We start from the raw sequence: 27,500 nt of genomic DNA, 5'->3' as shown, positions 1-27,500 counted from the left end.
CATCAGGTCATCTTGGGACAAAGTGAAGACATCTACCATGAACTTGGTGTGCAATAAAGTATGGCCAGAATATGCGCATAACTTCTCAGGCTTTGCAGAAAACGACATCGGCGTGATCAGAAATGACATAGTAAATCTGTGACATATGGCTGGCTTCGATGAAGTTGATGATGCTGATGTTCAAGATCTTTTGGAAAGCCATGCTGAGCCTCTCTCAAATAATGAACTTATAAAGCTAGACAAGGCATCACAGGAGGCAGAAAAAAAAGGGAGACAAGGTAGAAGAACCTGTGCGTGGCCTGGACATCAAAACTCTTGGAGAATATCTCGGTGGTATTGAAAAAGCTCTGGAAACCCTGAAGAAACGTGACCTAAATCCTGCCAGGAGTAGTAAAGTGGATCATGACGTAGAAAAAAAGTGTCAAGATTTTATCAAGAAATCTATGATAAAAAAAAACAAGAAAAAACAAACAGTCCTCCATCTACTTGTTCTTGAAGCCAGTCAGACATATCGTCCCTGTCACACCTGCAGACCCTGCTAAAGCTGTCCCTTTCACATCCACTGGCGACGGTTCTACAGCTGGCCTTTCCTCCATATCCTCTTTCTTCACACCAGAGAAACATGTCGACCCTGCTACAACTGGCCCTTCCACTTATGCTTCCGACTGTGCAGAAGACGATGTCTTATCCTCGTCTGCCCACTCAGTGGAAGATGAGTACGGGCTGAAATCCCTACTGTCCCTTAGCCTCGGGAGGGACATCATCTGATAGAATACATGGCGAGTGAAATTTTGTTTATTTCTTTAGTGCAGTACTTTACAATTTTTATAAGGCTATTTTCATGTATTCATTTCTGTAGGGGTGACTTTTGACATGCTGGAATGCATTCCCTATTAATACATATTATAATGGGTTCGGTATATAGTAATTTCAATTTGCGGTAAAGTTTTCAGGAACACATATGTACCGTATAATTATATATATATATATATATATATATATATATATATATATATATATATATATATATATATATATATATATATATACATGCAGGCAAGCCCCTCTTAACGAAGGTTCACACAACGAAATTTCACTACAACGAAGGTTTCCCTTTACTACCATCTGCTCATTTCACGAACACCAAACTCGCTTTAACAAAATTTTATCCAGGTAATATTTTCCAAGTTTGAAAGCCCCGCTGTATCACAAAAGCTGACAGGCTTTTGAATACACCAGCACCTCTCGTGGACAAAACGCGCACCACTCACTCCCCTAGTTCAAAACAATAACAGTGCCAGCAGCAACTCATCTTCCCTCGCTCTACATGCCACCTAAATGCCCTGCAATGTCGCCTAGCGTTGCTAAGAAGACCAGGAAGTCTCTTACTCTCGAAGTGAAGCTAGATATTATTCACAGACACGAGAGAGGGGAGAAAACTAATAACATTGCTTCACACCATGTACTGTCTACCATTTTCAAGTCAGCAGACTCTATTAAGTAGGCTGGTGAGATCATATCTTCCCTGAAAGCTAAAAGAACCACCTGAACTCGTGACTCTGCAATGGATAAAATGGAAATCCTTGTGGAAATGTGGTGCATAAGTTTTGTATGCAGTACAATGATGCGCCCTTTGTTTACATCTTACAGGTTGCCAGCTAGTGTATTTCCTGCTCCACTCTTCCTCCCTTCATAAATTTAAAATCATCAACATTATAAAGTTACTTATACATACATTAGTGTACATTACAATGACTTAGTCTTAAATTAAACTGCTTAAATGTTTAACTTCATAATTTTTACTTTCATTAAATCTTTTACTGTACTATGATGCACACTCACTTTGTTTACTCTCAATGGAATTTCAAGTCAGGGGTCAAACTTGTTATAATTGGTTCGCTTAATGAAAATTCGCTTAACGAAGGGTTTTTTTAGGAACGTAACCCCTTTGTTAAGCGGGCTATATATATATATATATATATATATATATATATATATATATATATATATATATATATATATATATATATATATATATATATATATATATATATATATATATATATATATATATATATATATATATATATATATATATATATATATATATATATATATATATATATATATATATATATATACAGTATATATATATATGCAATGTTTTTATATGAAAATTACGTCAAAACTTAATGTGCGAGTATATGACTAACATGCTCAACCGGAGAAAAGACTGAAAAGCCGCACTGAGTGGGAATCGTGTCTCACTCTGTTTCCTATGCCTCTGAAGAGATGGGTGTGGAGTAGCTAGAAATGATTTTGATTGCCATTACTAAGAAACACTTTTCTATACAGTTAAGTTCTCCCTCTATTTATGGAGTGAAAAATTCGTTAACAATTCTGATCATATAGCAAGTGAATTTAAGGCTTTTAATTCATGAGCTGGCTACTCTCTCTTCCCCTCAGATCTTCTAGAATCTTCCATACGTGTCTGTAAGTCTCATGACCACGTGTGCTGCTACGCTAGGCAATGACCTTAATAACAAAAAAATTAATACTATTATCCCCAGCACTACAAAACAACAACCAAACAACTGCAAACAACACTCCTGAGGCACTGAGGCAGTGTGGTGCGCCAGCATTCAGACAGCTGATCGCGCAGTGCTGTGCACAATCTGTTGACCGCATTTGTTATTGTTTACACTCCAAAGCAAAGTTTGTCCTCCAATGCAAAAAAAAAAATAAATAAAAAAAAAAAAAAATTTTTTGTACTCCAAGTTGTCTGTACTCATAAGCGTTTGTACTCTAAGGTACCACTGTACTTAAAACCTCTGCCAGTCCATCTCCGGAATGTAACTCTTTTCTCGAGTCATGATCATTACTCCTCCTGCTTTTCCCTTTCTGTCTCTCCTCCAAACATTGTATCCTCGTCCTTTAAAATTCAGTTGGATATCTTCACCTAACTTTGTTTCTGTCATACATACCACATCTGGCCCTTTTTCCAATATATAATCTCTCACTTCCAAACTTTCTGATATAAACCCATCTATGTTTGTATACATGACTATTAATGCTTTCCTTCCCCTTCCCAAATATACCATTTCCTCAGTCTCATGTCTAGCACTCTCCAGTAAAACTTATTCTTTTGGTTCTCTGTCCTTCCTTCATTTTTTTCCTTAGCTTCACTCCTCAGTTCTCTCTCTTTTTCCCTTTCTACTTAGTTCACTCCTCAGTTCTTTCTCTTTTTCCTTTCTACCTGGTTCATCTCTCTCTTTATCCAGATATGCTTATATTCTGCCTTTTCAGCCAGCTTTCCAGTCCTAGCTAATATTTCTTCTATCCCTACTTGTGATCTCATTAGGATTTTTAGAGGTCTATTGGTTCCCTCACTATATTTACCCAGTCTATATATTTCTTCTATTTCTTTATCAAGACTCTGTTCTTTATCTTGCACTACGGAGATAATTTCTTTAACCATTTCTTTCTCCTCCTTCTCCCTCACAAATTTCACTGGGTTCTTTTTTCTTCTATTCCATATACAACCATACACTTCTTTTTGTCCACCGTATCTCTCACTAATTCTTCCTTTTCTTTGATCACCTGTACAACTGTGTCCTTAGTTTTCTCCTTTATTTGTTGCTTAACTACTTCAGCGAAATTTACTTTTTCTTCTTCTCATTCCTTTTAAATTCATCCAGTTTCCCTTCACTCATCTGTTTGCCTGTCTCCAAACTGGAGTCCAGCCTTTCCTGCAGCCCTTGTAATGCAGTTTCATAATTCATACATTTGCCCTTTAGGGCACTATTTTTCTCTTTTATTTCCTCTAGAGTTTTTTTCATCTCATGATTCATTTTAACAGTACTTTCAAAGTTTAAACATCTCTCTCTCAGTTCTAGATTCTCCGTAATCAGCTGGTCCTGCTTTTCGAACATGACGGCGACCATCTCCTTCAAGGCTTGAAGTTCCTTATGCATAATGATAATTCTTCTTATAATTAGCTCTTTCTTCCTTAAAGCCCAAAAACTCCCTCTCCTTACTCCAGTCACCCAGCAGTCTCAATCCTAGGGGTGTTTCTATAATCTCATTTCTAGCTGCCCTAGGTCTCACTCCCATTCCTTTGTTTACATATCGGGCAGCGCCAACTGAGCCGTCCATGGCGTCATCCCCCTCCATACTTCTTTTGACCTCAAAATTTAAGCAAATTCAGTGCTCTTTGGAGACAGGACCACTAAGCTAGCCCCCTGCCCCCCTCTAACCTCACCAGGTCTGCTGGGTTCCTCTCCAGAATTGGCAGCGTATCACACTGGAGCTCTGGTCTTGCGTCCGCTCGCTTTGGCTGACAGTATGTGTGTGTGTGTGAGTGTATCTATCTAGTTGTATTTACCTAGTTGTATTGTACATGGTTTGAGCAGGGCTCATAGTGTCCTGTCTCCATATCTCCATTTATCTAATTTTTCTTTAAAGTTATGCACACTATGTGCTGCAACAATTCCATTATCCAAAGCATTCCATTTTTCCACCATTCTGTGTGGAAAACTATTTTTCAACATCCTTCACACACTGCCTCATCCTGATCTTCTTTTCATGTCCTCTTGTCCTTCCATCCTCTTCTGCCAAAAGCACCAGGTCTTCTTTGTCTATCATTTCAATATCCTTTACTATCTTATACAATGTTATTAGGTCCCTGCATTCTCTTCTATATTGTAAGGTTGGCAGTCCCATTTCCTTCAGTCGTTCTTCATATGTGAGGTCCTTTAATTCCGGTGTGTGTGTGTGTGTAATTCACTGTTTGATCTGCTGCAGTCTCTGACGAGACAGCCAGACGTTACCCTACGGAACGAGCTCAGAGCTCATTATTTCCGATCTTCGGATAGGTCTGAGACCAGGCACACACCACACACCGGGACAACAATGTCACAACTCCTCGATTTACATCCCATACCTACTCACTGCTAGGTGAACAGGGGCTACACGTGAAAGGAGACACACCCAAATATCTCCACCCGGCCGGGGAATCGAACCCCAGTCCTCTGGCTTGTGAAGCCAGCGCTCTAACCACTGAGCTACCGGGCCGTGTGTGTGTGTGTGTGTGTGTGCATTTACCTAGTTCTATTTACCTAGTTGTAGTTTTACAGGGCCTGGGCTTTATGCTCGTGTGGCCCCATCTCCATATCTACACTTATCCAATTTCTCTTTAAAACTATGCACACTTCCTCACTCAAACTGTTCCAAGTCTCAACACATCTTTGTGGGAAACTATATTTTTTAACATCTCTCAGACATCTTCCCTTCCTCAGTTTCTTACTATGCGATCTTGTGCTTCTAATGTTATATTCTTCTCTCAGGATTAGTTTCTCACTATCCACTTGATCCATTCCATTAATCAATTTATAAACTTGTATCAGATCCCCTCTCTCTCTTCTCTGTTCCAGGGTTGGTAGATCCATTGCCTTTAGTCTCTCCTCATATGTCATCCCTTTAAATTCTGGAACCATTCTTGTAGCCATTTTTGTAGTCTCTCAATTTCTTATGTGTTTCTTTTATGGGGGTCCACACAACTCCTGCATATTCCAATCTAGGTCTTATTTTAGTACTTATCAATTTCTTTGTCCATATAGTGAAATGCTAATCCAATATTCCTTAGCAAATTATACGTCTCTCTGAAAATTCTATCAATATGGCTTACCGGTTGATTGTTTTCTTCCATTGTCACTCCCAAGTCCTTTTCCTTTTTTACTTTTTCTAGTTCTACTCCATCTCCCATCTTATAGATTCCCACTGGTCGTCTTTCACTTTTTCCCATTTCCATGACATGGCTTTTGTCCACATTGAATTCCATCTCCCATTTTTTGCTCCATTTCCAGATCTTGTTTAAGTCTACTTGTAGTATTTCACAATCCTCTTTTGTTTAATGACTCTGCACAGTTTCGCATCGTCCGCAAACAGATTTATGTAGCTGTTCACTCCTCTGGCATGTCATTTATATATACGAGAAAAGTATTGGTGCCAATACTGACCCTGTGGCACTCCGCTGTCTACTGTTCTCCACTTGGACTTCATATCTTTAACTATCGTCCTTATTTCTCTCCCCCTCAAGTAATTTTTCATCCATCTCAATGTGCTTCCTTTTAAGCCACCCTTCTCCTCTAACTTCCATAGTAATCTTTCATGTGGCACTTTATCAAAAGCCTTTTTTAAATCTAAATAAATACAGTCAACCCATCCCTCTCTCTCTTGTACTTTATCAACTATTCTAGAGTAGAAACTCAATAAATTTGTTACACATGACCGACCTTTTCTAAAACCAAATTGGCTATTTGATAATATTTTGTTGTCTTCAAGAAACTCAATCCATTGCTTCTTTATTACTTTTTCACACATCTTGCATATTACACTAGTTAGTGATACCGGTCTGTAATTTAAAGGTTCTTCCTTCCTTCCGCTCTTATATATGGGAACCACCTCAGCTCTTTTCCACTCCACTGGCACTGTTCCATTTTCTATTGAGCATTTTATGATGTTGTATATAGGACTTGCTAGTTCTTCCCTACATTCTTTCAGTATTCTGCCTGAGACTTCATCCGGTCCCATTGCCTTTTCCTCATCCAATTCCGTCATCAACTTTTTATTTCAAGCTTGGTTACTTTAATCTCTTTCATATAGACAGTCTCTCTATTACCCTGTGGTCTTTCAAATTTGGATTCCTTAGTAAAGACCTCATGAAATTTACTATTTAACAGTTCTGCCATACTTTTGGGTCTTCCACCATTCCGTTTCTCCTTTTAACCTTTCTATTGTTTCTTTTTGTCTTATTTTTCCATTTATGAATCTGTAGAACAATTTTGGTTGTTCCTTACATTTTTCGACAATGTCCTTTTCATAGTTCTTTCTTCTTCCTTTCTCACCTTAGCATATTCATTTCTTGCTGTTTTGAAGTTTTCCTTATTTTCTGGATTTCTGTTTCTTCTCCACCTTTTCCATGCTCCATCTCGTTTCTCCTTTGCCCTAGCACATCTTGCATTAAACCAATCTTTCTTTCCTTCTTCTTTAGGTCTATATTTCGGGACATATTCCTGACCCCAGTTTTGTATATTTCCAAAAATAAGTTATATTTCTCTTGAACCGTTAATGAGTTTTCCATCTCCTCCCAGTTTACGTTTTAAAATAGTTCTTGAGATTCTCAATATCAGCCTTTCTGTAATTTAATCGGTCTCCTTTGTATGATTCATCTCTATCTTCCTTTCCTTCTTCTATATCCATTTCTAATATTACATGGTCACTCTTTCCCAATGGGCACTTATATCTTATATCATCGTTAATTGGTATATCCCTTGTAAAAACTAGGTCCAATCTTGCCGCTCATCGTTTCCTCTGAATCTTGTGTTTTCCTTTACTCTTTGGACCATCAAATTATCTATCATTAGGTTCAGGAATCTATCTCCCAGGCATCTTCCCCATACCACTTTCATAATTTTCCCAGTCCACCTCCTTACAGTTGAAATCTCCTACCAATATCACTTTTCTCCTTTCTTTAATGATTCTTGTAAGACTCCTTATTGTGTCATCTATCATGTCTTTATATTCTTGGTTAGTCCATGAGTTTGTTTTTGGTGGCACATATGTTCCAATGATTGTTAACTCCTTTTTATTAATATGCATCTTAACATACAGTATTTCTGATTTTCCTTCCCAAACTCCACTTGATTTACCACTATCTCCTTCCTTAACATCATCATGACTCCTCCTCCTCCTTTACCCACTCTGTCTCTCCTCCATATATTATACCTTTTATCTATGTCTATTTTTATTGCCTCATTTAACTTTGTTTCCACCAGGCATACAATATCTGGTTCTTCTTTCTTTATGTAATCTCTTAATTCTAATTTACTAGATAAAATCCCATCTATGTTTGTATACATCATTTTAATCTCTTGTTCTTATCATTTTTAGTTAAACTTGCTCCATTTTTTCTCTTCTTCTCTTTTATATACCATTTCCTTATCCTGTCTCCTATAATTCTCCAAAAAATGCCTTCTTCTCCTCCTCTGACCTTTCATTATTTTTTCTCTTGCTTCTGCCACCAGTTCATTGTGTCTCTTCCTTTCCTCCTCTATTTTCTATATATATATATATATATATATATATATATATATATATATATATATATATATATATATATATATATTTTGCAACCTTCTGTTTCTCTGAGTTTTTTTTTTATATAGTACTTCTTCTGTTGCTGCTTGTGATTTTAGTAATATCTTAATTGGTCTCACTGTTCCTTCTTGATATGGTCCCATTCTATGGATTCCTTCTACTTCCTCGTCATTTAGATGTTTTAGTAAGTCTTTTACTGATTTCATTTCATCCTTATTCCTTCTTGGTCTATATTTAACATTTTTTTCTTTCAGTCCAAAAATAATTACACTTTTTTTTCCGCAATTTCTCTTACTAAATTTTCTTTTTTCTTCAGGACTCCTATCATTTTGCTTGTCATGTTTTCATCTCTTTCTTTTAACTGTTCTTGAAATACTTCTTGAAATGATTCCTTGTCTTTCTTATCTTGGATTCTCCATGCCTGTACTTCTTTTTTAATCACATCTTGTACTCTTTCTTCTTCTTTGTTAACTAGATCTTTCAGCTTCTCTTTTTCTTTCTCGGCTTTACCGAGTCCTTCTTCCATCAATTTCTTGTAGTTAGCTACTTCCACTTTTAATTCTTCATTTTCTGTTCTTAGCCTAGTTTCGTTTTCTTCCACTCTTTTTATCCTTTCTTTCAATTTCTGGAGCTCTTTATCCTGTTCTTCATTCTCTTTCATTCCCATACTCTCCTTTATCAATTTATCTAATTTACGTTCGATAGTTAACACTCTATCAAATAGTGAAGTATGCGCGCCGATCAAAGCCTTCAAATGCTCTTTCTCCCTCACCAACATAGTCATCATCAGCTTTCATTCTTTCCTGTCTCATACCTGCATTTAGATGGAATCTCTTTCTCACTCATGATTTTGTAACACTGTATTCATGAAAAAAAACAAGTCAACACTAATCGCCCAGGCCACTGCAAACCCAAACAAAGGTAGTGAAGATCAGCTGATTCTCGGGAGCGACGGTATTGCGTCCTTCCTCGACCGCGTCTCGTGTGTGTGTATTTACCTAGTTGTAGTTTTACAGGGCCTGGGTTTTATGCTCATGTGGCCTCGTCTCCATATCTACACTTATCCAATCTTACTTTAAAAGTATGCACACTCGTTGCAGACACTACTTCTTCATTTAAACTGTTTCACGTCTCAATACATCTCATGGAAACTATATTTTTAACATCTCTCAGACATCTTCCTTTCTCAGCTTTTTACTATGCGATCTTGTGCTTCGGATGTCATATTATTCTCTCAGGATCAGTTTCTTATTATCCACTTGGTCCATTCCATTGATCAATTTATAAACTTGTATCAGGTCTCCTCTCTCCCTTCTTTGTTCCAGGGTTGGTAGATCCATAGCTTTTATTTAGTCTCTCCTCATATGTCATCCCTTCAAATTCTGGAACCATTCTTGTAGTTATTTTTTGTAGCCTCTACAATTTCCTTATGTGTTTCTTTTTATGAGGGGTCCACACTACTCCTGCATATTCCAATCTGGGTCTTATTATAGTACTTATCAATTTCTTCATCATTTCTTTGTCCATGAATATTCCTTACCAAATTATATGTTTCTCTAAAAATTCTATCAATACGGCTTACTGGTTGATTGTTTTCTTCCATCGTCTCTTCAAAGTCCTTTTCTTTTTTAACTTTCTCCAGTTCTACTCCATCTCCCATCTTATAGATTCCCACAGGTCGTCTTTCACTCTTTCCCATTTCCATGACATGGCTTTTGTTCACATTAAATTCCATTTCCCACTTTTTACTCCATTCCCAGATCTTATTTAGGTCTTCTTGCAGTATTTCACAATCCTCGTTTTGCTTTATAACTCTGCACAGTTTCGTATCATCTGTAGCTGTTCACTCCTTCTGGCATGTCGTTAATATAAATGAGGAAAAGTATTGGTGCCAATACTGACCCCTGTGGCACTCCGTTTTCTACTGCTCTCCATTTGGACTTCATATCTTTAAATACCGTCCTTATTTCTCTCCCCTTCAAATAATTTTCTATCCATCTCAATGTGCTTCCTTTTAAGCCACCCTTCTCCACTAACTTCCATAGTAATCTTGCATGTGGCACTTTGTCAAACGCCTTTTTTAAATCCAAATAAATACAGTCAACCCATCCCTCTCTCTCTTGCACTCTATCAACTATTTTAGAATAGAAACTCAATAAATCAGTTACACAAGACCGTCTTTTTCTAAAACCAAATTGGTTATTTGATATTAATTTGTTGTCTCCAAGGAATTTGATCCATTGTTTCTTTATTATTCTTTCACACATCTTGCATATTACACTAGTTAGTGATACCAGTCTGTAATTTATAGGTTCTTCCTTCCTTCCGCTCTTATATATGGGAACCACCTCAGCTCTTTTCCATTTTACTGGTACTGTTCCATTTTCTATTGAGCATTTTATGATGTTGTATATAGGACTTGCTAGTTCTTCCCTACATTCTTTCAGTATTCTGCCTGAGACTTCATCTGGTCCCATTGCTTTCTCTTCATCCAGTTCCTTTATTAACTCTTTTATTTCAAGCTTGGTTATGTGTGTGTGTGTGTGTATTTTTTACTTTTTTCCAGTTTAGTTTTTAACAGTTAAAGTCTCCAACAACAAGTATTCTTCCATCTCTTCTTATCATGTTATCTAGGCATTTAATCACCTCTCTGCATATCTTTATTTTTGTCTTAGGTGGCACATATATAACTATTATTATTCTCTTCTTCAATTCCTCTGTTTTGATTGTTACTCCCATTACTTCCACTTTGTCCTCTCCGTATTGCACATCCTCCACACATATATTATCACGAACCATTATTAGCACTCCTCCTTCCCCCTATTCATACTTCCTCTCTCTCTTCCAGCTGTTATATCCCTCCTCCTCCCCCTTTATCTTTCCTATCTCTCCTCCAGCTATTATATCCCTCCTCTTTAAAGTTAACATGGATCTCCTCTCGTAGTTTTGTTTCAATGACGCACATTACATCCAGCTTTTTCTCTTCCAAATAATCCCTAACCTCCAACATGCTGGATAATAACTCATCTACATTAGTATACATCACTCTTAATTTCTTGCCTCCTCCATGACCTCCTCTGTCTTCTGTAGGTACCACTTCTTTGATCTCATATACAGAACCCTCCAGTAAAATTTTTTTTCTCAATCTCTGTTGTTTTCTTGTTTTTTTCCTTAGCTTTATTTCTTAGCACTTTCTCCTCTTCCCTCTCCTCTGGGTTCATATTATATCCTTGTGTTCAGTATCACTAGCCAGCTTCCCTTTCCTAGCCATAATTTCCTCTACTGCCACTTGGGATCTCATTCTCATTTTCATTGGTCTCCTACTCCCTTCACTGTATCTTCCTAACCTGATCACTTCCTCCACCTCCTGGTCCAGTTCTTGTGTGCTGTCTTGAACTTGTTTTATAATAGTTTTTGGCCAATTTTCTCTCTTCATGTTCTCTTGTGAATTTGTTTGGATTTCTCTTTTCCTTCATCCCAAATATATATTATATCTTTGTGTTCAGTATCACTAGCCAGCTTCCCTTTCCTAGCCATAATTTCCTCTACTGCCACTTGGGATCTCATTCTCATTTTCATTGGTCTCCTACTCCCTTCACTGTATCTTCCTAACCTGATCACTTCCTCCACCTCCTGGTCCAGTTCTTGTGTGCTGTCTTGAACTTGTTTGATAATAGTTTTGGCCAATTTTCTCTCTTCACGTTCTCTTGTGAATTTGTTTGGATTTTTATTTTCCTTCATCCCAAATATAACAAAACTTTTTCTCTTATCCACTGTATCTTGCACAAGATCTTCTTTCTCTTTAATTACTTGTATTAAAGTGACTTTTGTGTTTTCCTGAATATATCTCTTTATTACCTCCAAAAATTATACTTTTCCTCTTATTCCTGCTTCCATGCATTTCGTAGTTCCTTCAGCTTTATGTACATGTTTTTTCTCAATTTATAAGGGGTTGGGAGAGGAAATTCCATGTATCTGGGTATTTCGTGTATCTGCCAGTGCCTTGGCTGCTATAATTCGGATACGCGGGCGATTACTGTATTATATATCTGACATACGAATTCCCCACCCCCAAAAAAATTAAACTCAGACTTTAGGGAGATGCAGGATTTATTTATTTAATTTTGTGGGATTTAAGATTTTGGGATTACTCTTGTATCTCCAAAATCTTCAGACCCTAAACTACCAGATGGTATAGTTTATTTTTTGATAATTAAATACCCTTCCCATCAGGAAGCCATTTTTAAATGTGTTGTGTGATTGTGTCATAGCCTGACTCTACACAGTACGTGGCCAAAAATCAAGTAGGAAGGTGTGTCATTTAGCTCTCTAATTTTTGCCTGACAGGTATAAGTTGATGAGAATTAGACTGAGAAACATCAAGAAAAGAAAACAACTACAAACAAACAACCAAATGTATTGTTGTGAGACACCTGGACTTTTAATTCTGGCCTCCCCTCTCCCCTCCGTCATTCATATTATCTCTCCCTCCAAGACCCTGCCTCACCCCATGCCTCACTGCCAGGCGTCTCCACCATCTCTCTATATCATAAGACTGTTATGATCTTTTCAAACACTTTTTTTCTTATTGCCTTCATCATCACAACTTTACATGACATAGCTCTCACAATAACACTATTACAAAAAATTATGTTGAGACAGAGGTAGAAAGCAGTACCAGACAAACAATAAATACTTCACTATCATTATCTCACTTCAACACACTAATAATGACTCAGATAGTGTCCAATTCAGCAGTGAAACAGCAGATTGCCATGATGCTGCTGATGGCACCTTCCCAACCCTCACATTTTCTAGAGAAGCAGATATCTTATATGTTATAATTTTATCATGCTCCAGGAAGTCATTATTGTATACACAATCATTTAATGTGCTTTCATTCATTGTTTTCTTACCCATTTGAGTTATGTTCATGTTTTTTTTTCTCAATTTATAAGGGGTTTGGCAAGGAAATTCTGCGTATCCGGATATTTCGCGTATCCGCCAGGGCCTTGGCTGCTGTAATGTGGATACTCAGGCAATTACTGTATATATATACATATATGACTTGCTCTGCGGGAGAACAATCCAAGCACATCCCCACCGAAAACATGTATTCCTGCATAAACAGGAGCTCAAGGCATCTAATCAAAGTTTAGACCGTGCTGTCTTAGAGAGAGAATAATCTAAGAAACATCTAGTGGAAGAGGATGCCTTCAGCTTCCATTTGCACAAGAAAACACGTTTTTGCTGGGGATGGTGCTTGGATCATTTTCCCGTGGACCAATTCAAATACACACACACAGACCTATTTTTGAGTACTGTATTTTTTTGGCTTACAAGATACTTTTTTTTTTCTTAAAATACCATGAAAAATACTTGTCCATCTTCCAAGACAAATGTATTATGACAGTAACATCCAGGCTCAAGTGAAATTGGATGGTCACAGTACTGGCTCAACCGATAGGGATGTGCATTTCTATGTTGTCATTACATTAATAGGTTAGCTTAATGACTATCTAATTTAGCCTTCTATATGATATAACCTTCATTATCTACTTGCTAGAAATATTTCCAATACCATAAACCTTCCTGGAACCAGGCCACAAGCCCAAACATCTGTTGTTTATTGTCTTTATTGTTTTAAAAAAATTTTATAAACTTTTGTGGAAATAAAACCATTCTTGGACAATGAAAGATGTATAATATATTTACTAAGAACCAATGAGTAGGTCATTGTGAACAGATAAAACTAGACCAGTGATGAATATAAGCAAACCACATGCAGCAATGTTTACGCTGGAGACCCACTGCCTCAGTGTGTGTGAGCAATTACCAATGGTAGTTGCAATTACTTAGTTGTACATATGTGGTGAGTGCTCCAGCAGACTTGTGGTAAGTGCTGAGACAATATAAGTCTTACCCTTTCTCCATTGTTTCATCTGCTACCAGCCGTCGCTCTGTGCCTCCTACTGCTAGAATGCATGACTGAGGTGGGTTGATGATAGCACTGAAATTTTTCACACCCATCATGCCAAGGTTGGACACAGAGAAAGTGCCTCCCTGAAAAGAAGAGAAAGTGTTTGTCAAGCATGATAGGAATGAAGAAAAACAAACTGTTTTCAAATTTTCCTAATCTTAATAGGATTCTGATAAAGATTTTAAGAAAATAAATTAGTACAGAAAAGATGTTTGTCTAAATGCTAGAATCAATGTGAGCAAGAATTAAATTATTTTGGTCAAGAAAAAGTTCCCTGAATGCTATGTACCCCATTATGATGAAATGCCAAAGCAATGGTAAATGTACATAGCAATGGAATTGAATGACTGAATACATAAAGGTAAAGACCAATTTTCAGGGATATTGACTTGCAAGTACGAAGGACCCTGAAGCACTGCACATGTGAGCTAACAGAGCCACTCTCACAGGCCTTGAAAACACCTAGCATTCAAGTATGGAAAGAGGAACAGGTAAAGGTAGTACACACAAGGAGCGCCAGGATGGAACCAGGCAACTACAGGCCAATCTCCCTTCTGTCTGCAGTAGGCAAGGTGCTCAAGAGGATTGTGGCAGATGAAATCTGCTGTCACCTGGACAACAACAACCTCCTCTCAAACCAGCAGTTCAGTTTTAGAGCTGGCTGGTCTACCTCAGACCTCCTTTTCCTCCTTTCCCACAACTGCCAGGACACCCTGGTGGTTGCTCTTTACAACAGGAGCCTTCAATCAGGTGTGGCATGCAGGGCTACTAGAAAAACTGCATGCCAAGGGCATCCAAGGAAACTTGCTCCACCTCCTCAATCAAGGAAACTTGCTCCACCTCCTCAATGATGACCTTCAGGGCAGGACTCTTCAAGTGGTCATCAACGGTAGGCATCCCTCCCTATCCATGCTCATGCAGGTCTCAGTTCCATAGGGCTCTGTACTGGGCCCAATACTGTGCAGCCTGTATGTGGATAACCTGCTACAGCTAGTGCCAGAGATAGCTGCATACACCATGACTACACTTTCCCACTCCTTCAGACATCAGGAGAGCCATTAAGTGGTTACGGAGTTTAGCTGCAAACTCAACCTCATCAAAAGTGAAGAGTGTGGTGGCAGGTTGACTTTGCCCATATAAAAACTGAGGCGATGGTAGTGTCCTGGTCCTGTGCTGTCTCCTGTGAGGTGGAGGGGCGTATGAGGTTTGGGGACACTACACTGCCACTCCAGAACAACATAAAGATCCTTGGAGTGAACATGGATGTAGAGTTATATTTCGACTTGCATCTTCAAATCCTCACTCGGCAGGTTTCGTTCCAAGTCTTTGCCCTGTCCAGGGTAGCGGTCTTCTTTGATCGTCAAGAACTCTCCTGCTGTACAAGGTACAGATAAGGCCTTATCTGGAGTATACTGCCCTATCATTGATGTCCAGTGTGGCCACCCACCTGAAAAAGCTGGACAAAGTGGAGCGGCAAGCCATGAGGCTGGTGGATGGTACCACACTCAACTTGGGGTAAAGTGACTAGCAGAATGCCACAAGGGTCAGTGTCAGCCCCCATTATGTTTTAGATTTATGTAAACGACATTCACATTAGAATAAACAGTTACATAAATTTATTCACTGATGCTGCAAAGCTGCTAAGAATTACCAAAAACAGAGAGGACTGTCTGCTGTTCCAGGAAGATATAAAAAAGATCTATGAGTAGAGCAGGAAGTGAAAATTGGAGTTTAATGCCAAAAAATCTCACATAATGGAACTAGGAAAGAGTAAGAAAAGACCAGTATGGAACTATTTGATGGAAAAGGAACAAATAATGAAGACTAAAGAGGAAAAGATCTGGGAGTGATCATACAGGAAAATCTGAGCCCCAAAAAACACATAAGCAAGATATTTGGAATATCATATAAAATGTTGACTAATATAAGAGAGGCATCTCATTACGTGGACAAAGATATGATGAAAAAAATAATCACTGGCATGGTATGTTCAAGGCTGGAATATGCAGCAGTGGTATGGTCTCCGAGCTCTAAAAAGGATATAAGAAAATTCGAAAGGATACAGAAGATAGCTACAAAGATGGTGCCAGAAATAAAGGACCTCACATATGAAGAATGACTGAAGGAAAAGGGACTGCCAACCTTACTAGATTGAAAAGAAACCTAATAACAATGTATATGATAATAAATGATATTGAAAAGATAAACAAAGAAGACCTGGTGCTGTTGACAGAAGAAGATGGAAGGATAAGAAGACATGAAAAGAATAGGATGAGGCAATGTGTGAAGGATATTAGAAAATAGTTTTCCACACAGAACGGTGTAAAAATGGAATACATTGGATAATGAAGTCGTTACAGCACATAATGTGCATAACTTTAAGCAAAAATTAGATAAATGGAGATATGGAGACAGGACATTATGAGCCCCGCTCAAACCTTGTACAATACAACTAGGTAAACACACACACACACACACACACACACACACACACACACACACACACACACACACACACACACACACACACAGTTAAATATGAGCTCTGCTCGAACCTTGTAGTATACAAATATATATGTATATCTATATCTATATATATATATATATATATATATATATATATATATATATATATATATAAATACAGTCAGCGTCAAATGATGTTAGAACTTTTGGCGATTGGCGTGTAATATTACCCAAACTGGCAACCTACTGTCTTACCATCTGAAAAGTGAGCCAGGAGAAAATAACTGCAAGGCAACATAGGTTAGCACCTAGCATGCTTTGAAATTGAAAGATTAACAGATCCAGTGTTTGCATTGCTGTCATAGGAAAAGGTTGACCTGACAATTACTTATTGCACCTGCTCATAAAACTGTTGTGTTTGCTTTAGTTATAGTGTTATACTATGGCACTGTACAATGCCTGGGAAATATATGAGCCATGATGACATTGTTCGAGTGATAGAGTTGCATAAGAGTGGGAAAACAAATCGAGAAATAAGCCGTGTAGCTGGTGTTAATGAAAAGACAGTGAGTGTATCGGTGAGGAAATGGCACGAGAAGGGATGTGAAAATGTGGTCCACCACAAACATGGTGGTGGACCATCCCAGTAAGTTTCCAACTACACTTTACGTATAATCAAGAGAGAATTATACGTTAATCCTCAACTTACAGCAAAACACCTTAACCCTTTCCTTCCGGCAATCATATATATACGATTGCATCAATGCGTCCGTAGCGACGGCGATCATACCCGTAATCAAGAATTTTCGCGGCTCAATTTTGAACTCCAAGCGCGGTTTCTCGAGTCAGATGGTGAGTGGAAGTGTCTAGCATGTTTCCACATGTAGTCTTGTCACTATAGCTCTGGAAATTTAGCGGTAACTAAGCTATTTTCCCTTTCTCCGGGCGACACTTGGCAACCCCAGCGACCCGCCGGGTGGAAAGCACCATGATAAGTGCGAAGAGACATCCTGATAAGAGCGAAGGATCTCAGATCATAACTCACCATGGAGTAGGACAGAACATATGTATTTAGCAGTGCTTCTGAGTTCGAAGACAGTGACAGTGAATATTTAGAAGAAACTGAAAAAAGCGAAGACATTAGTGAGGATTTGGAAAGTAAAAAAAAAATTACCTATCATTCTTTCATGTTAATTTTTTCATTATCTTCGATTTTATAATAAAATGGTAGAAGGTAACTTGTCAGAGAGAGAGAGAGAGAGAGAGAGAGAGAGAGAGAGAGAGAGAGAGAGAGAGAGAGAGAGAGAGAGAGAGAGAGAGAGAGAGAGAGAGAGAGAGAGAGAGAGAGAGAGAGAGAGAGAGAGAGATCAACTAACAGGTTGGCGATGAAAGCGTGTGTAATTCACCTCGGTCGCCTCCTGGTCACCCAGCCAGTCTTCCCATTACAAATGTGTGTGTGTTTGTGAGAGAGAGAGAGAGAGAGAGAGAGAGAGAGAGAGAGAGAGAGAGAGAGAGAGAGAGAGAGATGTTGTTGCCTCGGTCGCCTGCTGGTCACCCAGCCAGTCTTCCCATTACGTGTGCGTGTGTGTTTGTGTGTGTGTGTGTGTGTGTGTGTGTGTGTGTGTGTGTGAGAGAGAGAGAGAGAGAGAGAGAGAGAGAGAGAGAGAGAGAGAGAGAGAGAGAGAGAGAGAGAGAGAGAGAGATAATGTTATTTGCCTGAAACTTGATATGAAAAGGGATGAAATCTGTCTCTCTCTCTCTCTCTCTCATTGGAAGTGTACAATTTCCCTTCCAAGATGAGAGAGAGAGAGAGAGAGAGAGAGAGAGAGAGAGAGAGAGAGAGAGAGAGAGAGAGAGTGTGTGTGTGTGTGCGCACGCGGTGTCATCGCTCTCCGGGCTATTTCTGGAAGACGGATCACACAGCAGGAGGAGGAGGAATCCTTGATAAGACATAAACTGAACTTTCAGAGGTCACATCAAGCTACAAAGTACATCATTGTATTCAGAATAACAAAGAGAAAATAATTATTAGTATTCAAACAGTTTTCTGACAATTTCTAGGTTTACCATTTTTAGCCGTCATAGCAAACGGGAAAATAGTTTAAGCGCCGGAAGGAAAGGGTTAAAGAAAAAAATTCCACATTTGCTAAAAAACTTTTCTGTTCATACGATACAGCGAGTGATAAGGGACAGACTGCACTACCGGAAAGTGAAGGTGCGCACTAAGCCCCATGTTAATGAAGCACAGTAGAAAAAGAGACGTGACTTTGCCAAGAATCACAAAGCCTGATGGATTTAAAGAAGAAAGAAAGAAGAAAGAAATATATTTATTGCTCAAACTTTTTTACAAAAGTATGGAGCACAGCCCCTCAACATGTACATAATCTTATGTATCATCTAAACATTCGCAACAATGCATTAATAAACTGTGCCAGATTTATTAACAAGTTTACATTACCACTTTGCATCAGTTTGACAAATTTAAAATTATCTGGTTGCAGTCTATAATACTCAGGTATTTATCTATTTCTCAATTGAAGAATTTCTTGACTTTGACAAATCAACAAAGCATGGTATTCATCCTCTATCAATTCGTTATTACATTTAGTACAATAACGCACCTCTCTATCTGTTTGATTATATCTACCAACGATGATTGGTAATTTATTATTTCCCGTGCGAAGCTTTGACAAACTTACACGATTATTTTTATTAAGTTTAGTTTAAGCAGGTATTCTTCAATCCCATAAATTTCTTTATATAATTTGTAAGTACTACAAATACCTTTATTTGATATGTTTTCATACCACTTGTTTATACAAGTTTTAATTTTTGTTCAATCGCTTTTCTGAACCATTTAGGGTTGCTAACTGTCTACGTCATCCACACCCATGACATTCCACACTCTATACAAATATTTTTTTATGTATTTTATCCATGGTGACAAATACAGACTGCTCATATATAACTGAAATAAGCAATTATACATTATATAACTTAATTTAGTGTTTTTTTCCTGTCACTAATCTAGACCAATAACTTATCATCTTACACTTAATAGTTATATTAAGAGGGTAAACTCCTAGTTCACCATATGCCATGTCTGTGCTGGTGTATCTATGTAAATACAAAACGTGCTTCAAAAACTTCATATGTAGTAATTCTATTTCCCTTATAGTACAATCACCCATATTTCACAGCCATATGTAAGTACAGACAAAACCATCGTTTTAAACAGTTCTATTTGAATATCAACTGGCAAGTCATATTTACGTGAAGTACCAATGATGGAATACAAAGCCCTGGTTGCCTGTTCCTTAACCCATTCGCCCTGGAAGTTAGAAAACACGCACCGCGCTCCATCCAGGCGGCCCGCGCGCACCAAGATTTGAAGCTTTAGTATTGAATATTCAATGTTTTAGCCATAAACTCAAAATATTCATCACATACTATATATCAGGATGTGTAAAAATATTTGTATGTTACAATACACTTCCCATTGCTATGCTAAAAATGAAAACAATAAAAAATTTTACTTTTTATATTTTATTACATTTTTTTTTTTTTTTATTACAATTCGGGAGATTTCTCTCTGAATCTCTTGGGTGGTGGTGCTGTGATGGCGGAGGTGGAGGGCTGTGAGGGAAAGGCGGAGGTGGAGGGGAGTGTGGTGAAGCCGGAGATGGAGGGGAGTGCGGTGAAGCCGGAGGTGGAGGGCTGTGAGGGAAAGGAGGAGGTGGAGGGGAATGCTGTGAAGTCGGAGGTGGAGGGCTGTAGCCTGGTAGCAATCATGAATTGCCATATTTCTGTCTGTACAGATAGCCTAAAGCATCTTATATCAGAGTGAAGCATCTCATTTGCGGTAAACACTGTTATTTATTGTTGAAAAGAGTCCCCTAATATATCTAGTATTTGCATGCCGGTATGTGTAGCAAATGGCAACACATACCTGTCATGCAAAATATATTTCATTTCAACAGAGAAGAGAAAGAGAGAGAGAGAGAGAGAGAGAGAGAGAGAGAGAGAGAGAGAGAGAGAGAGAGAGAGAGATATGTCAGACACACACACACACACACACACACACACACACACACACACACACACACACACAGGTATCTCAGTGGTTAGAGCGCTGGCTTCACAAGCCAGAGGACCTTCGATTCTCCGGCCGGGTGGAGATATTTGGGTGTGTCTCCTTTCACGTAGCCCCTGTTCACCTAGCAGTGAGTAGGTACGGGATGTAAATCGAGGAGTTGTGACCTTGTTGTCCCGGTGTGTGGTGTGTGCCTGGTCTCAGACCTATCCGAAGATCGGAAATAATGAGCTCTGAGCTCGTTCCGTAGGGTAACGTCTGGCTGTCTCGTCAGAGACTGCAGCAGATCAAACAGTGAATTACACATTCAAGAGGCATGGTTGAGGGGGAGACTGGCGCAGTTCGACGATCAGTTGATCTTCACTACACCATAACATAACATAAATAATAGGATAACAAAGGGCCACCAGGGCCCATCTAGGTTATCCTGTATCAGTCGCACAGCGACCTCGTCATCAGTACTTAAAGATACACTTACAAGTACAAAATACATTATATACTAATTCTAAATATTTGGCCCATTAACAGGGCTAAGTCCTGCAGTGAAATCCTCTACAATTTGTGGTCCCCATACATGGGGATCATGTCTTGTTTAACTATAGTAAATTTCTTATAAAAACTATCATGCAGTGCTATACATAATTATAAATCTAAATGAATTTAAGTACTTATCTAATCTGTTTTTAAACATTGTCAAACTAATGCTATTTACAACCCTCTCTGGCAATGCTTTCCAGAAGTCTACCACCCTATGACTAAAGAAATATTTTCTTATATCTAACCTGCAGTCTTGCTTTCTAATCTTCCTGCCATGATTTCTAGTCCTACTTCCCTCCTCTAAGGTAAAGAAAGATCTCACATCTATGAAGTTTGTATCTTAGAACATTTTAAATAACTCTATCATATCCCCTCTTATACATCTCCTCTCAAATGAAAACATGTTTAATTCCTTTAATCTCTCTCTATACTCCAGGCGCTTTAATGCTGGTATCATCCTAGTTGCTCTTCTCTGAACTGCTTCTAACATGTTGATATCCTGCCTATAGTGGGGTGACCAGGCCTGTATGCAATACTCTAAATGGGGCCTAACATAGGAATTATATAAGCTACGCACCACTTCCTTACTATTATAACTAACATTTCTATTTATAAAACCCAGGATCCTATTTGCCCTATTTCTTGCTTCTAAACATTGCCTTGAAAATTTAATAGTCCTGTCTATCACTACTCCTAAATCCTTTCCTTCCTCTACTGCCTCTAGCCAACATCCCTCCATCTCATAGCTAAAGTTTGTGTTGTCTTTACCTAAATGCATAACCTGACACTTTTTAGAATTAAACTCCATCTACCACCTGTCTGCCCATGCTATCAGCCTGTTCAGGTCTCGTTGTATTCTGTAATTGTCCTTTTCACCCTGTACTGCACATGCTATCTTAGTATCATCTGCAAACTTTGATACTTTGCTACTAATTCCTATATCTAAATCGTTAATGTACACCAAGAAAAGAAGAGGTCCTAGCACTGATCCTTGGGGTACCCCACTAACCACTTCCTTCCACTCAGACATTGCCCCATTTAATACTACTCTCTGTTTCCTATCAGAAAGCCATTCACTAATCCAATCAACTAACCTACCCCCTATCCCATGTAGTCTCAATTTGTACACTAGCTTCCTATGCGGTACCTTATCAAACGCCTGTTGTATAGTATTTACAGTGGCCTGGACAGGTAGTGTGGACTCATTTTTTTTTTTTTCTCTTCATGAAATCAATTATTAAGGAATAATGAGTAAAAAAGATATTCCATCCAAATGCAGACATGAGAATAGAGAAGGGGCTGATGATGACTATGTCGGTGAGGGAGAACGTGTATTCGAAGGGTTCGATACGACGACTACTTCACGACTTAAGAAAGTGTTCAATATTGAATGTAAACTAGATAAACTGATAAAGGAGAAGATGGAAATAAAAGAGAATAAAGAACAGGAAATGGAGTTTATAAGACTGAGAGAAAGGATAAGAAAAGTGGAAGAAATTGAAGCTAGGCTAAGAGCGGAAAACGAAGAACTAAAAAAGGAAGTAGCTAACTACAAGAAGCAGATGGAAGAAGGACTCGGTAAAGCCGAGAAAGAAAAGGAGAAGCTGAAAGATCTAGTAAACAAGGAAGAGGAAAGAGTACAGAACGTGATTAAAAAAGAAGTACAAGCATGGAGAGTCCAAGATAAGAAAGGTAAGGCTGATTTTCAGGAGGTGATTCAAGAACAACTTAAAGAAAAGAAGAAAATATGACAAACAAAATGATAGGAGTCCTCAAGACAAAAGAAAATCTAGTTAGAGAAATTGCAGAAAAAGAAGAGTGTAGTCGTATTTGGAATAAAAGAAAAAATATAAAATATAGACCAAAAGAGAAAAGAAGAAATGAAATCAGTCAAAGACCTACTGAAGAATCTTAATGACGAAGATAGGCAGAACTTGGAAGAGGAAGTAGAAGAAATAAACAGAATGGGACCATATCAAGAAGGAAAAACGAGACCAATTAAAATACTACTAAAATCACAAGCAGCAACAGAAGAAATATTATATAGAACAACAAAACTTAGAGAAACAGAAGGCTGCAAGGATATCTATATAAATAAAAATAGAAATGAGGAAGAAAGGAAGAGATACAATAAACTGGCAGCAGCAGTAAGGGGAAAAGAATAATGAAAGGTCAGAAGAGGAAAAACAGGCATTTTTTTTGGAGAATTCTAGGAGACAGGATAAGAAAATGGTATATAAACGAGAAGGAAGAGAAAAAAGTGGAACAAGTTTAACTAAAAATGATAAAGGCAAAAGACTAAAAATGATGTATACGAACATAGGTTTTATCAAGTAAATTAGAATTAAGAGATTACATAAGGAAAGAAAATCCAGATATTGTATGCCTGGCTGAAACAAAACTAAATGAGGCAATCATAATAGATTTGGATAATAGGTATAATGTATGGAGAAGAGACAGAGTAGGTAAAGGAGGAGGAGGAGTCATGATAATGTTAAGGAAGGAGATAGTGATCAACCAAGTGGAATGTGGGGAAGGAAAAGCAGAAGTATTGTATATTAAGATGCATATTAATAAAAAAGAGTTAACAATCATTGTAACATATGTGCCACCAAAAACAAATTCATGGACCAATCAAGAATATAAAGACATGATAGATGACACAATAAGGAGTCTAATGAGAATCATTAAAGAAAGGAGAAAAGTGATATTAGTAGGAGATTTCAACTGTAAAGAAGTGGACTGGGAAAATTATGAAAGTGGTATGGGGAAGAAGCCTGGGAGAAAGATTCTTGAACCTAATGATAGACAATATGATGGACCAGAGAGTAAAGGAAGGCACAAGATTCAGAGGAAACGACGAGCTGGCGAGATTGGACCTAGTTTTTACAAGGGTATACAAATGAATGACGATATAAGATATAAGTGCCCATTGGGAAAGAGTGACCATGCAATATTAGAAATAGATATAGAAGAAGGAAAGGAAGATAGAGACGATTCATACAAAGGAGACCGATTAAATTACAGAAAGGCTGATATTGAGAATCTCAAGAACTATTTTAAAAATGTAGACTGGGAGGAGATGGAAAACTCAGAGACAATGCAAGACAAATATAACTTATTTTTGGAAATATACAAAACAGGAGTCAGGAATATGTCCCAAAATATAGACCAAAAGAAGAAGGAAAGAAAGATTGGTTTAATGCAAGGTGTGCTAGGGCAAAGGAGAAAAGAGATGGAGCATGGAAAAGGTGGAGGAGAAATAGAAATCCAACAAACAAGGAAAACTTCAAGGCAGCGAGAAATGAATATGTTAAGGTGAGGAAGGAAGAGGAAAAGAACTTGAAAAGATATTGTCGAAAAATGTAAGGAGCAACCAAAATTGTTCTATAGATTCATAAATGGAAAAATTAGGCAAAAGAAACAATAGAAAGGTTAAAAGGAGAGAACGGATGGTGGAAGACCCAAAAAGTATGGCAGAACTATTAAATAAAAATTCAGGAGGTCTTTACTAAAGAATCCAAATTTGAGAGGCCACAGGGTAATAGAGACAATCTATATGAAAGAGATTAAAGTAACCAAGCTTGAAATAAAAGAGTTAATGAAGGAACTGGATGAAGAGAAGGCAATGGGACCGGATGAAGTCTCAGGCAGAATACTGAAAGAATGTAGGGAAGAACTAGCAAGTCCTATATACAACATCATAAAATGCTCAATAGAAAATGGAACAGTGCCAGTAGAATGGAAAAGAGCTGAGGTGGTTCCCATATATAAGAGCGGAAGGAAGAAGAACCTTTAAATTACAGACCGGTATCACTAACTAGTGTAATATGCAAGATGTGTGAAAGAATAATAAAGAAACAATGGATCGAGTTCCTTGAAGACAACAAATTAATATCAAATAGCCAATTTGGTTTTAGAAAAGGACGGTCTTGTGTAACTAATTTATTGAGTTTCTATTCTAGAATAGTTGATAGAGTACAAGAGAGAGAGGATGGGTTGACTGCATCTATTTGGATTTAAAAAAGGCGTTTGACAAAGTGCCACATGCAAGATTACTATGGAAGTTAGAGGAGAAGGGTGGCTTAAAAGGAAGCACATTGAGATGGATAGAAAATTATTTGAGGGAGAGAAATAAGGACGGTAGTTAAAGATATGAAGTCCAAGTGGAGAGCAGTAGAAAGCGGAGTGCCACAGGGGTCAGTATTGGCACCAATACTTTTCCTCATTTATATTAACGACATGCCAGAAGGAGTGAACAGCTACATAAATTTGTTTGCAGATGATACGAAACTGTGCAGAGTTATAAAGCAAAAGGAGGATTGTGAAATACTGCAAGAAGACCTAAATAAGATCTGGGAATGGAGTAAAAGTGGGAAATGGAATTCAATGTGAACAAAAGCCATGTCATGGAAATGGGAAAGAGTGAAAGACGACCTGTGGGAATCTATAAGATGGGAGATGGAGTAGAACTGGAGAAAGTAAAAAGGAAAAGGACTTAGGAGTGACGATGGAAGAAAACAATCAACCAGTAAGCCATATTGATAGAATTTTTAGAGAAACATATAATTTGCTGAGGAATATTGGAGTAGCATTTCACTACATGGACAAAGAAATGATGAAGAAATTGATAAATACTATAATAAGACCCAGATTGGAATATGCAGGAGTAGTGTGGACCCCTCATAAAAGAAACACATAAGGAAATTGGAGAGGCTACAAAAATGGCTACAAGAATGGTCCCAGAACTTGAAGGGATGACATATGAGGAGAGACTAAAGGCTTTGGATCTACCAACCTTGGAATAAAGAAGGGAGAGAGGAGACCTGATACAAGTCTATAAATTGATCAACGGAATGGACCAAGTGGATAATGAGAAACTGATCCTGAGAGAAGAATATGACATCCGAAGCACAAGATCGCATAGTAAAAAGCTGAGAAAGGGAAGATGTCTGAGATATATTAAAAAATATAGTTTCCAGCAGAGATGTATTGAGACGTGGAACAGTTTAGATGAAGAAGTAGTGTCTGCAACGAGTGTGCACACTTTTAAAGTAAGATTGGATAAGTGTAGATATGGAGACGGGGCCACACGAGCATAAAGCCCAGGCCCTGTAAAACTACAACTAGGTAAATACAACTAGGTAAATACACACACACACATGAAAACTTCAAAAAACTAAGAATGGAAACACTATGAGAGAGAGAGAGAGAGAGAGAGAGAGAGAGAGAGAGAGAGAGAGAGAGAGAGAGAGGAGGGAGGATAGGATTATCACCTGACATGTGAAACTGATAAGTTCGTTCTCTCTCTCTCTCTCTCTCTCTCTCTCTCCATCTGTAAGCTGGTGGCTGTGGCTGCTAAAGCTGACAAAACTGAGAAAAAATAAACCTTCATGCGAAAACTTATTCTTGTCTGCGATATAATAGTTACATATATTCATTTTCCTAGATAATATACATATCTACAAGAACGAATGGCTGCTGGTTTTCTTGGGTACACTCATCTAAAACGCTTATGGGCATAGGCGTAATAATCGTCCCGGACTGGAGGTAAGCTTCTGGGCGTATATATCGTCACCGAACTGGCACGCGTAGCCACCATGACGTATATATACGTCCCCGGACTGAATGGGTTAAGGGCCAACTCCCCTTTCCTGAATCTACCATTGGATTGGAAGAAGGTCCTCTGGACTGATGAGGCTACTTTCTCCGTCAGTGATACCAGAGGAAATAAAGTGTGGCGTCTGCCTGGAATGTCGGCACTACACAGTGACGTAAGTAAAGCACCCTCCCTACCTCATTGTTTGGGGTGCATGTGGTTAAGGAGACTTGGCTGACCTTGTCTTTCTACCTAAAGGCCAGACAGTGGATAGTGAGGTCTACCTGAGCATCCTCAGCGATAATCTGCCGGACTGCTTTGCCACTACTGGCAACGAGATCCTTCAGCAGGATAATGCACCATGTCACACGGCAAAAATAGTCAAAGACTGGGTCCGTAATAGGAAAGTGGACTTTATTTCGGAATGGCCAGCACAAAGTCCAGATATATCTCCGATCGAGAACCTTTGGGGAATAGTAAAGGCAAAACTGCGAAGACACATCTACCATCTCAAAGCTTGACGAGGCTCTTATCTTAAGAAGGTGGTCAAAAATTCCCCATTCAACTGCAGAAAACCTGGCTGACTCAGTACCTGGCAGGCTTAACATTATCTTAAAGATGAATGGCTACCCAATCAACATATGAGTCACCATTAAGTACCAAATTTT

General features: G+C 38.3%; 1 protein-coding gene across 1 annotated transcript in view; it reads right to left on the bottom strand.

Moving 5' to 3' along the window:
- Window positions 1-27,500, bottom strand: part of LOC123511313 (dihydrolipoyllysine-residue acetyltransferase component of pyruvate dehydrogenase complex, mitochondrial-like) — a 308,658-nt gene that overhangs the window by 26,218 nt on the left and 254,940 nt on the right. Inside the window, exon 9 of the mRNA XM_045267094.1 lies at window positions 14,081-14,220. Within this exon, the coding sequence (XP_045123029.1) occupies window positions 14,081-14,220 (140 nt within the window). The remainder of the gene's footprint in view (window positions 1-14,080; window positions 14,221-27,500) is intronic.

The sequence above is a fragment of the Portunus trituberculatus genome, chromosome 31 (assembly GCF_017591435.1).
Source record: "Portunus trituberculatus isolate SZX2019 chromosome 31, ASM1759143v1, whole genome shotgun sequence".
In the NCBI taxonomy this organism is placed as follows: Eukaryota; Metazoa; Arthropoda; class Malacostraca; order Decapoda; family Portunidae; genus Portunus; species Portunus trituberculatus.
This window is presented reverse-complemented; position numbering and strand designations above follow the sequence as displayed.